This window comes from Tigriopus californicus, chromosome 11 (genome assembly GCF_007210705.1).
Source record: "Tigriopus californicus strain San Diego chromosome 11, Tcal_SD_v2.1, whole genome shotgun sequence".
Lineage (NCBI taxonomy): Eukaryota > Metazoa > Arthropoda > Copepoda > Harpacticoida > Harpacticidae > Tigriopus > Tigriopus californicus.
This window is the reverse complement of record NC_081450.1, coordinates 813513-829062: the sequence shown is the minus strand read 5'-3', so window position 1 is coordinate 829062 and position 15550 is coordinate 813513. Positions and strand designations below refer to the sequence as shown.

At 43.0% G+C, this 15550-nt stretch overlaps 2 protein-coding genes across 2 annotated transcripts; both read right to left on the bottom strand.

The window, feature by feature from the left end:
• Window positions 1–477: 477 nt before the first annotated feature.
• Window positions 478–3521, bottom strand: LOC131890129 (beta-lactamase domain-containing protein 2-like). The gene is made up of 3 exons (XM_059239410.1): window positions 2545–3521; window positions 2250–2467; window positions 478–752 (listed from the first exon to the last, which is right to left on the bottom strand). Exons 1-3 carry the CDS (start codon window positions 3415–3417, stop codon window positions 527–529), a joined length of 1317 nt encoding a protein of 438 aa, XP_059095393.1. The 5' UTR covers window positions 3418–3521; the 3' UTR covers window positions 478–526.
• Window positions 3522–10074: 6553 nt separating this feature from the next.
• On the bottom strand, window positions 10075–13236 carry LOC131890207 (chitooligosaccharidolytic beta-N-acetylglucosaminidase-like). The gene is made up of 5 exons (XM_059239514.1): window positions 12091–13236; window positions 11779–12019; window positions 11396–11706; window positions 11016–11322; window positions 10075–10600 (listed from the first exon to the last, which is right to left on the bottom strand). The coding sequence occupies exons 1-5, from the start codon at window positions 12945–12947 to the stop codon at window positions 10148–10150; spliced, it is 2169 nt and encodes a 722-aa protein (XP_059095497.1). The 5' UTR covers window positions 12948–13236; the 3' UTR covers window positions 10075–10147.
• Window positions 13237–15550: the final 2314 nt, after the last annotated feature.

The window sequence follows — 15550 nt, the reverse complement described above, 5'->3', positions numbered from 1 at the left end:
TTGAAGTGCTGGATAATAAATCGGTACAGCGCTAAGGTAGACGGCAAAGAAATTTGGTTAGAAGTGTTTGCCACCTCCACTATTACAGATTACTTGACTCGCGAGAATCAAAGATTGATTCAATCGCTTTGATGTTACAGCAATAGCAATTCCCCAACTTTTTCCCGGTTTTGTTTATTTTCCATTACATTATTACCTCAATTTGTTACTAAGGGAGACAATTATGCCAAATTTGATCGATACCAGGGAAAAAATTGAAAATTGTCTTGAGCTCCAGGCTTGAGCAAATGTGTTGTTCCACTTTGAACCCAATCGCAATTCCATCAATTAAAGTTTGATTGGGTAGAAACATATCCAAATGAGATCGAATAAAGCGAGAAAAGGGGAGGATGGGGCGAAAACCGAAAAAATCAATGCTTAAGCGGTAACTATTTTTTCCATTGGCCAATTGTTGTGTTATAGTCCAAAGACAAGAACTGCAAACCAAAGTTAAAACTTTATTTATCCCGTAAAATGCTACTGACAATCACGACACAGTCATACTTTTGACACATTTATTAATGAGGTGTTGGTATCTGGCTCCCCTGATGTTGGCCACGTCGTACCAATGCATCAGAGTTGGCACGAAGGCAAAGGCAATTTCGTCACGAGGGTTCCATTGAAAAACCGAGCCTCCCATGCCAAACCATCCCACGTAACCTTCACGAAGTTTCTTGGTTTGTTTCTGTTGTTTCGTGTCATCGTCAAAGGTCCTGCAATTGGACAGTATGCGTCTCAAATTGAAAGATGATTGCTTTGCTTTTGGGGCGAATGTTTACATTAAGCTTGAAAATGACATCAACGAACACATGGACTAAAAAGTTCGATTTTTTTGCTTATCTTTTTTGGGCAGTCTGTAGAAAAGTAACAATATTTGATGTGGCTTAACTTGGCTTTTCAGGTGTTTCTCATTTTTTAGGGTACGATTGTTAAGGATAAAGGATTGAAGTGAGAGTGAAAACTTGTCATCTGTCAACGGCAGGAACCCAATTGAACCAAAAATAGTTTCTCGCTATATAGTTCACGATGTAATCAACTGGATCGGCCGTTTCTTGAACAATTGAACACGCTTACAGGGTCTACTGTTTGAAGAAAATTTCGCAAAAATAAATTGATAAATCGAAATATCGGTTTCGGTTAAAGTTTGCTCCAAAACCTCTTTAGCTTGGGCTTTTGTAAATGCTCTAGGCAGAACACCCCAGATATGAAATTCAGAGAATAAAATCGTTAGATATTGTGAGAGCGGAGAAAGATTAAGGCAAACACGTGCTTTTTTTAGGGGGTGGGGGGTGGGGGGTGGGGGAGGATTTTTCGGTGGCATTACTGAACACTTATCAATTAACGGGAAATGCGCTTTAGCAGTTTCAGCTTGGTGTTAAGCGCTTGGGCGTTATACAATGTGAAAATAAACTGGACAAAAGTTTCGGTGATTGTTCATACTGAATACCGTCCAAGCGGTAACTCCATGGTAAGGGCGGTAAAAAACTCGCCTCAGGTCCCGGTGTCTTTTACTTTAAACGACTAAAGGTGGGCCAGAGTTCTATCAACACACTAGATATTCTTAACACCAGTTTAGCAACAAGAATTGATATGCCTCTCAAGCAAAAACAGTGCGATGACGTCTGAACATGTCATTGGGAGATTACAGAAAGTGGCGGGTCAAATCCAAAGAGGCACGTAAGGCAGGGTGTTTAAAGAGGAAGGAAGCCAAAAAAGAAAGGGAAAGTCTGCCCTCCCTTTTTTCTCCAGTCTAACCCCCCTCAGGACCCTCGTGTCTGAATCACTACATAAATCCATAAGTAAATGCAGTAATATGTCAATTGCATTAATGGCAAAGGTCTGCTGCTTAACCAAGTGAAAGTATATGTTAGCTTAACCATCCCTTGATCACAATGAATAGAATTGAATACCAAATTCGTTCGAAAAGATGCCAAATTTGTAATCTTAAAACGAGCCACTTTTCAAGAAACCGGCCCTTTGAGCGGTTAGATAACGAAAGCTTCGGAAAGTGATGACGCCAAATTGAAAGCCCACAAAAATGGAATCATATTCCTTGATCTCCCCCCTGATTTGTATTTCATTGTATTCACCATTTTTGACCCTAGATGGCGGTTTGGTGACGTCAAAACATTTCCCGTTATGCATAATACTTTAAAGATTAGCATTACCGAAGAATAACCTTTTTGAAAATGAGTTCAGCAATCACTCACACGAAATGGTTGACTCCACCTTGGCTGAAGTAGTTCTGCACTCCCGAGAAAGCAAAGTCTTTCCGCTTGACAGGTTTATCCTGCATCCTTTCCACAACTGATGTGGACAGAATTCGCACTGAATTGAATTCCCCGCCATTCAGTATGCATTGAGCTAGCTTGGCCAAACCTCTGGCGGTGCAACTCCCATTGGCGCTAGGTATTTCCCCCATTCGAACCTGGAAGGCGAAATTGGATTATTTGAATCTGTTGATCCGCTGTAAAAAAAACCACCAGTGTCTAACCCTCCACTTACTTCCTTAGTGTTGAAGTTCGGGAAGATATTGGCCGGGTTTTTGATCTTTTCCATGCCTTCAACCACAGGTTGCCGTGTGGGCTGCGTCCTCTCCAATTCACGGGAAGTGGAAACGACTTTGAAGGCTTTGAGCACGATCGTGGCCATATTGGGCTCAATTTTCCGACCAAACATCTCTGGTATCATACTCTGAGCCATCACTTTGGACCAGTGCCATGTTTGTAAACTTGAAAACCGCTTCAATTCGTCCTCTTCGACTCCGATGTAGACGTCGATGCCGAGAGGCCCACTGATCTCGGCCCTGAGATATTCGCCAATGGTGCGCCCTTTGGGTTCGACTCTACGGAAAATTTCATTCAAAATCCATCCCCTCGTTACGGCATGATATTCACGGACCGATCCAAAGCTCTTGGGAGGGAAATGCGGCCTTGTTTCTTCGATGACTTGGCCGATGACATTGGCCTTGATACATTTACGGGAGATGTGTTCCCTCCTCAAGGACTTGCTCAAGGTCGGTAAGCCAGCCTCGTGACGTAACACATCGGCCACTGTGATATTCTCTTTGCCCTGTTTTCCAAATGCGGGCCAATGTTGGCTGACTTTATCCTCGTACTTCAACAAGCCTCGATCGACGAGAGCGGCCATGCAGATTGAGCTGACACTTTTGGTGGCGCTGAATACATTAACCAAAGATTCGGGGCCAAACTTGGGGTCGCCACAGGCACTTCCCCAAAGATCAACCACTTTTCTACCCCGATGATACACGCATAGTTGAGCATTAGACTCTGTCCCGTTCTGAATATTTCTGGCGAACAACTCCTTCACGGGCTCAAAACCTGGTTCAACTGTCCCTTGAACGAAAAACTTGCCCATTCTTCAGATTGAAGTTCAATCAAAGTCCTTGTACTGAAATGCTATCTCGCCAACATAGGGCCCAAAATACTCTTATCAACTTCTTCACCGAGCTAGGCTAAATCCGTAAGTGAAGGAAATTTAGATTTTCATCCTGTATATCTTCCGCCGTGAGTTCTGATTTCCTTATCATGACGTCATCGACTCGTGATTCTGTTTAACACAACCTTTGGCCCTTGATCTTCTGCTTATAAAAATTCATTTATTCAACGAAGGTAGAAGGTAGAAAAGTAGACTAATCATCATTTTCTTGAATAAAGACCACCTGAAAATGAGATACGCACAGGTTGCGAGTTTAGAAGATATGTTGCGCTACTAATCATCAAGTTACCTTAACAACACTGGAGGATTCACCTCGACCCCCTCTCGAAATGCATTTTCTGAAAGTGATATGCGTCCCAGAATTGGGACTGAAAGTGTTCCAATACTTGGGTCCAGAAGATATTGAAACCTGCCGTTTAGTTTGCCAGTCACTTCTGCATTTCGTTCAATCTTTCCTCATTCACCATCCTTCTATCCGATGCAAATTAAACCGATTCTATTTACCTCTGTCTTGGATGACCCAAAAGGACCCGGACATAATTAGCATCGACTATGAGTTCGATATGCGACCGAATGATTGGCATGAGGTTCGACAAATTAGCGTCGTTCAAGATTTCATCGTACTTTATCTGACTGTTTGTGACAAATCCTCTAACGATTGGACGAGTAAGTCCTTTGGAGTGTTAGTATTTGACACCCAAGCCCAACCAATCGACTCATTTCAAGTGCTTGGTCATCCCAAACACGCCCTTCATACGGACCATTCCATTATCTTGCTTCATGGAGAAGATACCCCTGACGAGCTTATCGACCTCAGAACAATGGAAAAGTCCCTCGTTCAGGGTCTGAATAAGGAACGCGTTTGCCTGGTTAAATACTTTGATGGTCAGATCAACTGGGTCGATAGACATAGCTCACAATGCACTTATCATATACGGCAATTAGACCCGGATTGTCTTACCAACGAGATTAGCCGTATATCGATCGCACGACCCCAGGATATCTGGCCAGGCAATGTGTGTCTATTATCTTCATCGTGTTTTGTTATTCATTACCCGGACCGATCGTTGATTGAGGCCTTTGACTTGGTCTCTGAAAGCTTGAAATTCTCAATTCAAAGAGGCATTGGCGATCCAATGACATTACTGCACGAGTATATGAATGATTTCCATTTAATTGTTTTGTACCCACGTGAACAGCTGAGTGAGCTCCCAGCCGATCTGTACTCTTTAACTGAGGGACGCCGAGAAGACCTGCCCATTGAACATCTCTTCCGAATCCAAATCCCCGGACGATCCTCTATCCGGGATCAATCCACATTCCATCAGTTAGCAATGTCGGAATCATATATCGTTTCTACCGAATCTATTTATGAAACCAAGCCCAAAGAACTAATTGTCACCGTGGTCGATTTGATATCCCGGACCAGCAGGCAGTTCAAAAGGACCAATTTCGGAGTGATATGGGCAATTGCCATTTGTGATGAGCGCTTTCTGGTGGCTAATTGTTGCCAATCCGGACAGCTTTTGACCAAAGAGGGTGAATTAATTGTCTTTGATCTAGAAGAACGTGCTGAAAATGAGTTTTGGGATTCAGCCAATCATCTAAATATTGCCAAAAACGGAGATGGCCAGCAAAGTATTGCACCGGTTGGGGTAGACGCTTTTGTTCATAGAAAAAGTGTCTCGGAAAACGCCTTAGAATTAGTACGGTTCCAGCCCAAGAAATACCTGACCCTGTGATGCTTGCCATTGTCATTGTTTGCGAAAATATATTTATAATTACGATCAAATTTGATACCCGTTCTATGCATGTTCTATACACATCCAAGAGGGGTGGGTCACCCTCAGGGAATCAATTAGCTAATTACGTTTTGCGTTCCTCTTGGCTCGATTTTCTTTCGTAACCACTTGCCCGCCTCATTTGTTACTCTTGCATAGCAAATTGAATTGCTAGCTTTCAATTATGTCTCTCCTTGACATTGTTCGTAGAATCCCCCACGTGGGTTTGGAGATATTTCGACATCTGGACCTTAATGACATCGATACCTGCCGTGTGGTTTGCCGCGATTTGCTACATTTCGTCGATAACGTGGTCTACAAATCCCACTCCTTGACTGCTCAACTGGAACTTGGCCATCGACGTCAAAGATGGATGTGGGGTGAACCTTTGGCAAGGATTCCCATTGACTTCACCTGCGATGAAGAAGTGCCCCAGAGCCAGCACTTCATTGAGCGAACCTGCTTCATGGATGGCAAACTGGTGCTTTTGGTGTATACTCCACGAACAGGCCTCCGATCGATTCTGACCTATGATGACGAAGGCGGAAGGGTTGGATGGGTCATATTCCCTGGGATGATCCAGTTTTGGCAACGAACGGAAAGCTCGTTACTTTTGATAATGGAAGGCCAATTACCTAGTTTGTTGTATAACATGTGGGAACTGGAAGGTTATCATTGTAAGATTAACCAAGAAAATATTGTTGATCTTGGCGGTGTCGGTGAACATTTTTATTTGGCTTTCCAAGAAGATTGGAAGTCTCCGATATCCATTGAAGTGCGACATCCCAGCTGTATTATGGAACTAACCAAATCTTTTAAACTTGTGCATCTTCATGAACCGGATGAAAATTCAAAGTTTTGCTATTCCTCGAAATGGATTATGATCCATTACACATTCAAAGGGGAAATCTTTCTCGATGTTTTCGACATCGAAACTGGGGACCGCAAGCACACGATATCCGGCACCCACAAGATTTGCTCCGATGGATTCAAACAACCCTATATCGACTCAGATTTCCTGGCACCAGACTTCGCGGTGTTGTTCGATAGCGAGCCCAAACTCGTCGATTTGGCCACTTTTCAGCTTATCGAAGCCTTCCGACATGTGAAGATGGTCAATTTCCGACGAACCTGGAGCAATCGGGTCCGCACCTTCTTCTCACTCATAAGCAACCGATTCGCCGTCAGGATCATGGAGAAGGAATCTCATCGTCCCGTGATTTGGGTCATCTGGATTGGAGACCTAGTCACCAAAAAGGAGCGCAAGTTCAGTGCCGTGGCTGACCTCAGCCGTCTTTCATGTGCTGAAATCGTCGACGATGTCATCCTGGTTATGTACCATCCCATACGGTGTCAGTCGCTCTGGGAGAAGAAAAAGGACGGTCAGTTCGTCAACGGGCGGCTGACCGCATACGATCTGTGTGAAACGAACGAGGAGAAGTTTTGGGAGGGCAAGGTCGAATTGGGACATGGTCGAATCGGTTGGTACAATCGAGAGACGCTCGGGAGCTTTGGAATTCTCACCACTAACCATGAGCCAGGAAATCGGAGGATTATTATGCGTTTACCGTTTAAACGATCTCATAGAATGTGAAACAAAAATGTTAATGATCAATGATGAATTAGAATATCAAATACACAATCGTGTAATGTCTGTAACATAATATAAAGCGTCTACTAACACAGGAGTGTACTCCTGAGATAAGCACGACAGATAAAAGCTCGAACGAAAGAAATAGGATCAGAGTTACCAACACTTACGTATAAATTGCATTGGCGCATTGCTGAGCTTTGATCTGTCACAGGTCTGGCTGGATCGGACACACCATGAAGCATTCGACACGAAATCTGAGACTTCAGACTTAGTCATTAGTTGTTGAACTAAATGCCAGTAAACAATTGGAGACAATGCCCAAGATAGAAAAAAGCGCTTGTGTTAAGACGAGCTATCAAGCCTTTTCTAAACTTGTTGGTGTTTGTAGAAGGAGAAGGAGCCTAATTATTCTTAGAAAACACGGCTTTGACAGCCGATAAATTGCGTAAATGCTTGACGATATGGCATGATCAACATGGTCACTGCAATTATTTTGATTGTTTACTCTTTTTTGAGGATTTTTCCTTGAGGATGATGGAAGTTATCATGTATTATTATTCAGTGCAAATTTTGTACGAGTTTAGTGGGTAGAGTAAGGGAGCATTTTACTTGACATTGGAATGATGTTTAGTACCGATGTAATTTATCTGCTTGCGACCACACTTCCAATCCAGTACCGCTGAGATTGGTCCCAGATTGTTTTTTTGGGTCAGATATGGTAACGCTTTTTGACACATATACGCTATCGGGGACCAATCTCAGCAATATTGGATTGCACTCTGCCGGCGCAGGGCAGATTGGTTACATCAGTGGTGTTTACAAGCTAAGCTCTGTTTATTGCGACATACGTATTTATGTCACTAAGACAAGCAATTATGTTCACAATATACATAACAAGTTCTGATGTGCATATATTGTACGATTACTACTAAAGCATCGATTATTGGACAACTGGTTACCTGATTTACAATTTATCTTGAGCTTGCCATCTGTTTTGAAATATTTTAATCGATATCAACTTTTAAAACTTAAATGAAGTTTCATTTTTCAGGTTCAGAATAGCAGCTTGTTTGAAGAATAGATTGTGATGGGAAGGCCTCTTTCCCAAAGAACCCAACCTACGTAGATATACCTAAACTAAAGTATTTCAAAGGTTATTTTCATATGCTTTTTCGAGTTCCCCACCCTTGAAAATCTGTACTTTGATGTATAGCACGCCACTTTCATCTAGAAAAAAAATATTTGCTTGCTTTTTAGAATAAGGCCACCTGCGGGCTTCTCAAAGGCTTCACTGATGTTTTGATTCTGAAATCTTTAGGTGAAAAATTCGGATGTTCCATCTTCTTCTTTTTTTTTTTAAAACAGCCTAATATGCATTGGCTTATCAACTCTGGCATGTTCGTGATTTACGCCATAAGTCTTTAAATCAATGCTATTATCTGCCGTCTAAGTTGAAGAAGTTTTGGGGGGCCAATTTCCTTTTCGTTGTGAAGCCGAATATGCTTACTGTCTGATAAGATATCGGGGAGCACAGACGGAATAGGGAGAAAAGGGGTATGTATCCCTCGTGATTTTTCTCCACTCTGCGATGGTTCCTTAGACATGGAGAATATGAAGTTTCGAAAAAGCCAATGGCAAGTTCGTATTTGAATTTTGCGTTTCAGTTAATGCTCGAACCAAATCATTTTGCGTTAGGGGGCACATTGATATTTGCCCACCAAAGTTGAAGGTTACTTAAATTTTGCCTCTCGGTTGAATAACGTTAACGACGTAATGTCTTTGATCGACATCGTATCCGCCCGTCAATTGGGTCTCTTTGTGTTCCGATATTTGGATATGAGAACCATCGAAACCTGTCGATTGGTGTGCCAAAAGCTCCGCAAGTTCATCGATCATACTGTTCTCAAAGATCCCATCACTCGCCAACGATTAGATAAGGACTATAACGCGGAACGTTGGTTGGCCAAGAAGCCTCTGAAGGAAGTTAGACTTTCCTACAATTACTTGCACATTCGGCCCAACCGTTCCAAAGTGAAAACCGCCTTTTTCATCGCTCGCCATGTGGTTCTGGTCGTTAAAATGGGACCCATCAAACGATATGTCGTGATGATATTCAACGACCAAGGGGACCGATTACAAATGCACGAAATGGAGGCCCCCTTGTTTTATGGGTCGACCTCTTGGTCACTGATCTTGATCATGAATCAGTCGGACATGATTTTTGATATTGCACATCAAAAACCCGAACCCAAGATGGTGCACAATTTGGACAAGTCCAAACTCATCCGATTTGCCACTGCCAACGATCACGTTTACTGGGTTGAGCAAACCCAAAGTCGAGAAATCCCGGTGGTGAAAGTCCTGGATCCTCGAGATCTCGAGACCATTCTCTACGTATTGAAAGTGACTCCCTCTGAGCCCATGGGCAATCGATTCGTGTGCATCTTCACCCCCAAGTTGTTCATCTTGCAATACGACTCTAACAAGTCCCTCGTCATGGAGGCGTTTGATATTCGGCGCGGTTTCCGTTTCCGCAAGATCTACCTGGATCCTCCCCTGGACTTGTATATCGATCCGTTCTTCATGAGCGAGACTCACGCCATTTTGTTCACCAAACCCGACAAATCCATCCATGGACCCTTAAACGGAGCCGTCTTCAACTTCGGTACTTGTTCCGTTGTAGAACCCTTCGCACACAAGAATCTTCGAATCACAAATAAAACGGTTCGAAACCGGGTCACTACTTACTTTCCGGTTTTAAGTAACTCGTATGTGGTCAGGGTGGCGGAAAGAGAATCGGAATTGGGTGTTCATTGGATCATTTGGATCGGAGACTTGTACGACTGGACCGAGCGGGAATTCACCACTAAAGTGACCTACGAGCGCTTGGATTGCGCCAAGATTGTGGATGAGAGGATTCTGATCCTTCAAGTGGCGCCCAACGATCGTCCCCAAAGAGTCGACGAAGAGGCTGAGGGGGAGCTGTATGCTTTTGATTTGTCCCTGAGGAACGAGATCCAGTTTTGGAACAGTCGAAACCATCTGGGATTAGGAGATTTGTTTAGTGTGTCTCCTCAAGCCTTTGGAGACATTGGATTCCTTCGTCGAGGCTTGAACCCGAAATGTCACAAGAAATTGATGAAATTGCCGTATAAACCCGCTTATTGGAAGTAAAAGATCGCACAATAAAAGACGTATTGCTATGATTTTGAAGTCGAGTGCCTTTTATTTAGGACATGACAAAGACTAGGACGTACAAAAGAGTGCCGATTACTTACTTGGATCTCGTGACTTTCTCTCTTAATTTCTGCCACGTGATTAGGAACGCTCCCAAAACGGAGCGCCGCTTAAGATAAACGAGCATCAATATCACAGAAACTACTAACATGAATCCTATGGAATTGGAAGATTTGGGGATGGGCAGAGGGTCCTCATTCAGGCTGGAGAAATGGACTTGAGCTTCTGCCGCTGAGAGCTCTTGCTCGATAGTGGCTGGGTCGAGGGCACTGAAGTATCCTCGTCGAGGCATAAAACACCATCCTTGGTGTTGGCGACAGAATTCCGGCTGAATCACATCGGCACGGATGCCTCTTTGAACGAGACGATGTCGGTGCTGAAGGATCCGAGGCTCAGCTTCTTGCCAAGGCGTGGTCGGATCTGACCACAACCGCTCGGCCATGGCGGATATGCGGGGCCATATTCGACCCTCGACCACATTCTCATCAGCCTAAAAAGAACCACCTCTGTTTTCATATTTCGTGATTGTTTCCAATTGCCAATTGAAATTCATATTTCCTTGAGTTCTTCGATATCCAAAATAAATTCGTACTAAATAAGATCAAGTCACTGACGAAAATTAAGGTGTGTGTTTGTTTTTTGTTTTACGACACATCAAAGTTATACCTCGATTTTTCTAGTTCAAACATTAACCTGAGTTCCAGTCGTACCTAATGAATAAAGCCAAACACAAAACCGGCAGAGGACCAACTAGAATAATTGTTTGTTACCGTCTCACTCTAAGCAGTAAGCACTCCTTCCTCGCATTTTAATCAAGTGACATCATCCAGAAATAAGTATTTCGAGAACGATTCTTGTCACATATTTTCTGACACATTGCCGCAATGATATGAGGTTACTCGTACCTGTTCGGACCACATGGCCGCTTCGCCCCCCAGAACAAGGCCTTTGGTGCTCTTCCATTCCATACCAAAATTGACGACCAGGTTCCTGGGCGAGTTCTCGTAGAAGATCTTCCAGCTTTTGAACGGGGAGCACCAGTTATTATCAGGGCCCTGTCCGGAGTACACCCAAGCTCCAAAGCCGCAATCAAGATACCAGGCATCCGAATTTGAAAGTATCAAACGATACTTCTTACGAAGAAGATCGGCAATCCAAGGATCCGTGCCCTCGCACCAAACTTGAATGATGTATTCCGAGGTGGGCAGCGCTCTATGGATGTTGACGCCAGTAGTGATTTATATTGTCGATAAATATATCATATGAACTAATAAACAATTCTTACTTTTGTATAACGTTTGGCTTGGCCAACTCGCTGGTCCATAAGATGATATTCTTCTCGAGTTCGTTCCCGGGATGCACTCTCAAAAGTCGTTTTCGAGCGTGTTCTTGGAAATAACTCCACAGCCTGAGGTACGAATCCGGACTTATCTCGGGATTGCTGTCCAATCCTCTGTCTCGCATCCAGTTTTGGACATCTTCACTCATGGCCCAACAAGGAAAATTGACCTCATCTCCACCCATGTGAAACATATTCACCGTCTGATTGGGCAAGGTAAACGCCTCTAACAGATCTCCATAGAGTTTTTCCAGTAGCTAAATACCCGGAAGAGTTACCTTTTTTGGGTGCTTTCATACCTCCAGATTAACTTCCGTATCTACCATTACCTCATACACCTGTGGGTTGGTCGGGTTCAATTGGCCGGATGGGGGTTCTGCAGCCAAGCTTCCGTCTCGATCCGCCCATTTTTTTTGTTGACAAAGCACCAGTTGACTTTCTTGGTGTTCAGTGCCCCAGTTCCAACCGGCCGAGGCGTGGGCCGGAGCATCGAATTCGGGCAGCACCATCACACCTCGTTGCCGGGCATACTCCACGATCCCTTGGACATCTTCTTTGTAATACAACTTACTATTTCAAAAAGTGGAATCATTGAATAGTGGGGAAAGTGGAACATTTAAAGATCGAATAAGAGCACTAACCTCTTGTCATAAGCTCCGAATTGGGTGAGTTTGGGCACGGATTCACTCACAAACGGGAAACTCTGTTGTTCATTCATGTGCCAATGGAGCACATTCAGTTTGTCATAGGACAAGCCATCGATGATCTTCCGGATCGAGTCCACGGACATGTAGCTTCGACCCGTGTCCAAAAGCAGGCCCCGATATCGGTATTTGGGTTGATCTTCAATGGACGCGCGACTCACAATTTGCAGCGCTTTGACGACCGGATCAAAAGTGATCATTTGACTCAAGGATTCCAAGCCATGTCGGGCCCCGAAGAAAGTACTGGCCACAATATCGACCTTGATACTGGCATTGGTAGTGGCACTCCAACTCAGCTTATAATCCTCACGTGTGTCCAAATCTAATTGCAGACTACTCGCCAAGACTCGAACGTGAACTTTGAGCTCTCGAGCCGCATTTCGCACCCACGGTTTGACCGTCACGAGATTCTGGATGTGATCAAAAACAATATCCCACGCCCCTTGAAGCGCTTGCACTACTTGACTGGACGGATTGGCGCCCATTTCCATCTGGAGCGAGGACACCGGATCCACCCAAATGGACACCAAATCCCGACCCAATCGTGCGGATTCCGGCTGAGGCCAGAGCGAGCCGTGAAAGCCGCAGATGGACTGGCAGCCGTCCAAACTCATCAGAGGCTCTTCAGCGGCTGCTCGAACCTCTCCGGGATCGATTCGGACACAATCTCGACCTGCTTGGCACTGCCAACGCCATGGGATCAACTCAATGGGCTGAGAGGCTCGATCAAAAGCCAATGCCAGCACCATCCAGGATGACATCCAAGTCCACATCCCCCACTTCGCCATGGCCATGGTGGTTGATTCTCAACGATACGTGCCTCTCACCCTTAAAGACTCACTCATGCTAGGATTCGAGTCGAGAGGATCATCATTATCATCACGATTGTGTGGATGACACGGAAAGCGGGGCTGGGCACGGCCTGTTATCAAGAACAGCCAACGATGTATTACATTAGATCAGACTAGACAGAAGGATTGCTTAGAGAGACCCTCACTCATGGATGAATGGATGGATGGATGGAACTCGGGGCGGAGCGGGAAATACGAAGGAGGAATGGGTGCTTTACTATGTGGGTGGTGATGGGAAATTGACGTAATGGGCTGATTAGTAGAGAGCGGAAAAGTATTCAAGTTTTGAGAGCTAAATATTGAATACCAATTTTCTGAATTAAGGCTTAATAGTTATTTACTGCACAAAGATTGGTTGTTTTTATTTACACTAGTGCTGCAACGAAATGAACAAAGGAAAATGTGAAAAGAAAGTGCTCAAGAATTGTTAAACAGGCCACATTGATTCGTCTATCGTTCGGAATATTGTGGTAACTTGAGAGGGATCGCTTTCACAACACTTGTGCTGAAAACTGGCTCTTAAGATAGTTGGATCATCCCAACCGCAAATATTTCTTATTGTAAAAACCACCTTAATCATCAAATGTGATATGAATAAATGGTTATGAAGCAGGTTGAGAGGGAAAAGATGTCAAGGAACTTAAGCACAAAGCATCTATCAAAACACCAGTCCACAGATTAAAAACATTGGAAAAGTGGAGACAGATCGAATGAAATGATCCCAAGCCTTCATGAAGGCTCTCCAGGACTAGTAACCCTTAAGAGATATGGATCCAAGGCAAGATTCTCGATTGGTTAAGAAGTTTCATTCATGATAGGAAGCAAATGGTTCAGGTTAAAGGGCCACTTAGTGACATAAATAATGTCCAGACGGTGGCTCACAGGGATCCATATTAGGTCCTCGCCTTTTCATCTTCTTCATTACTCCGCTTCAGAAGCTTATTTGTAATGTCAGTTTTTCTTATTCTGCTGATGATACAAATTTAGTGTATAGTAGGAATGGTCAAGTTAGAAAAAACGGGTTCTTTTTTTTACATTTCACCAGAAAAGTGTTAACTCACTCAAAAAGGACGAAATATTTTTCTGACTGTTTCATATTCTGAAAACTATCATTCCGCTACCCGTTATGTAAAGTAATTACTAATAAGACTTGGAGCCCGGAATGATTGCCTCATTCATCAATTTTTATTTTTATTTTGGCCATGGATTTTTTTAGGGTGAATTATTTTGTCCTATTGACGGTTGCTCTAAGTATCCTTTCGTGTCATGAACAGTTTTGGATTTTTTTTTAATTTGCATTATTGGGTCATTCTTTTGTTTCGTTCGGTCACTGTTCTAGTTGCCAAAGATTGTAATAGACATAATTCAAACCAAAATAATCGCACAGATGATCAAGAAAACTGAGTAGAAATGCTGACCCACTTTTCTTTTTAAAAAAAGTCAGAAGCTCATCCATTGGTAAAACATATCTTAATTCAAAATATGAGCCTTAAATTCCGGTTCCATCACTTAAGAGCTATGTATTGGAGCATGTACAAGTGCCTTGTGGGCACATGCGTGGCTTTTGTTAGGCAGCCTCATATCAAGTATTTGAAATGTTGACCCAATTTGAGGCTCTATACCATAGAGGACCGTAGAACATCGGAAACAAACAGTTCCAAAATAAAAAGCTCCGAGCAAAAGCTTCCATTGACAAAGACGTACGATACAAAAACATCTTAAATCGATAGAAAGACATTTTTGGTCTCGTATCATTTAATTTCAACATCAACATTCAACACTCTCACTAAATCCTATTATTCGAGACCGAAATACATACATACATATTTCCTTCCAAGCAACGATCAAAGTTACGCAGGTTTGAAAATGAAAGCCATTTTTCTTTAGTTTAATGTTTAGTTTAATGGAACTTTTTTTATAAACTGTCAGCAAAGTAGCTTGAACTTAACATTTTGCATTTTCATCATTTTGACCCAAATATTGTTTATTCCATAGCTTTTTCCCTTTTTCCTTGAAAAAAATAAAGATGTGCATTAATCAATTGCTCATTTCTTTTTCTTTTGCCCATGTCCATTTGAGTACTTTTGCTTCATTTCAATGAAAATGACAATATTTAGATGCTGTTCTCCAGTAAATAACGAATACTGTGTTGAGTAAATCCAGTTGAAGGTGGGTGAAGTTTTTCGAACGATATCGGACGTTTCAGTCCGAAAATAGTATCCCGAGCTTTGTCCCGACCCAGGTTTTAGGGTCAATTGTAGCCACCGTAGACACCTTCTTTCTCTGGCTCCTTCATTGTTCAATTTGCTTTCGTTTGAAATGTGTTGGGAATACGAAGCTGTTGTCGATCCAGTGGCAATACATTTATTACGAAGCCTAGCCCAGTCTGCCACTCAAACTTGTTCGTGTACCAATAATCATTTAAGTTTAAAGATGACAAATAGGCAAAGTATACTCCTTTGCTTTACAGATACGTGGTGTTACATTCCTTGTGGCGGCTAAAAAAGCAGATGAAACCCAAATCAAAAAGGAAATTTGAGTTTGAA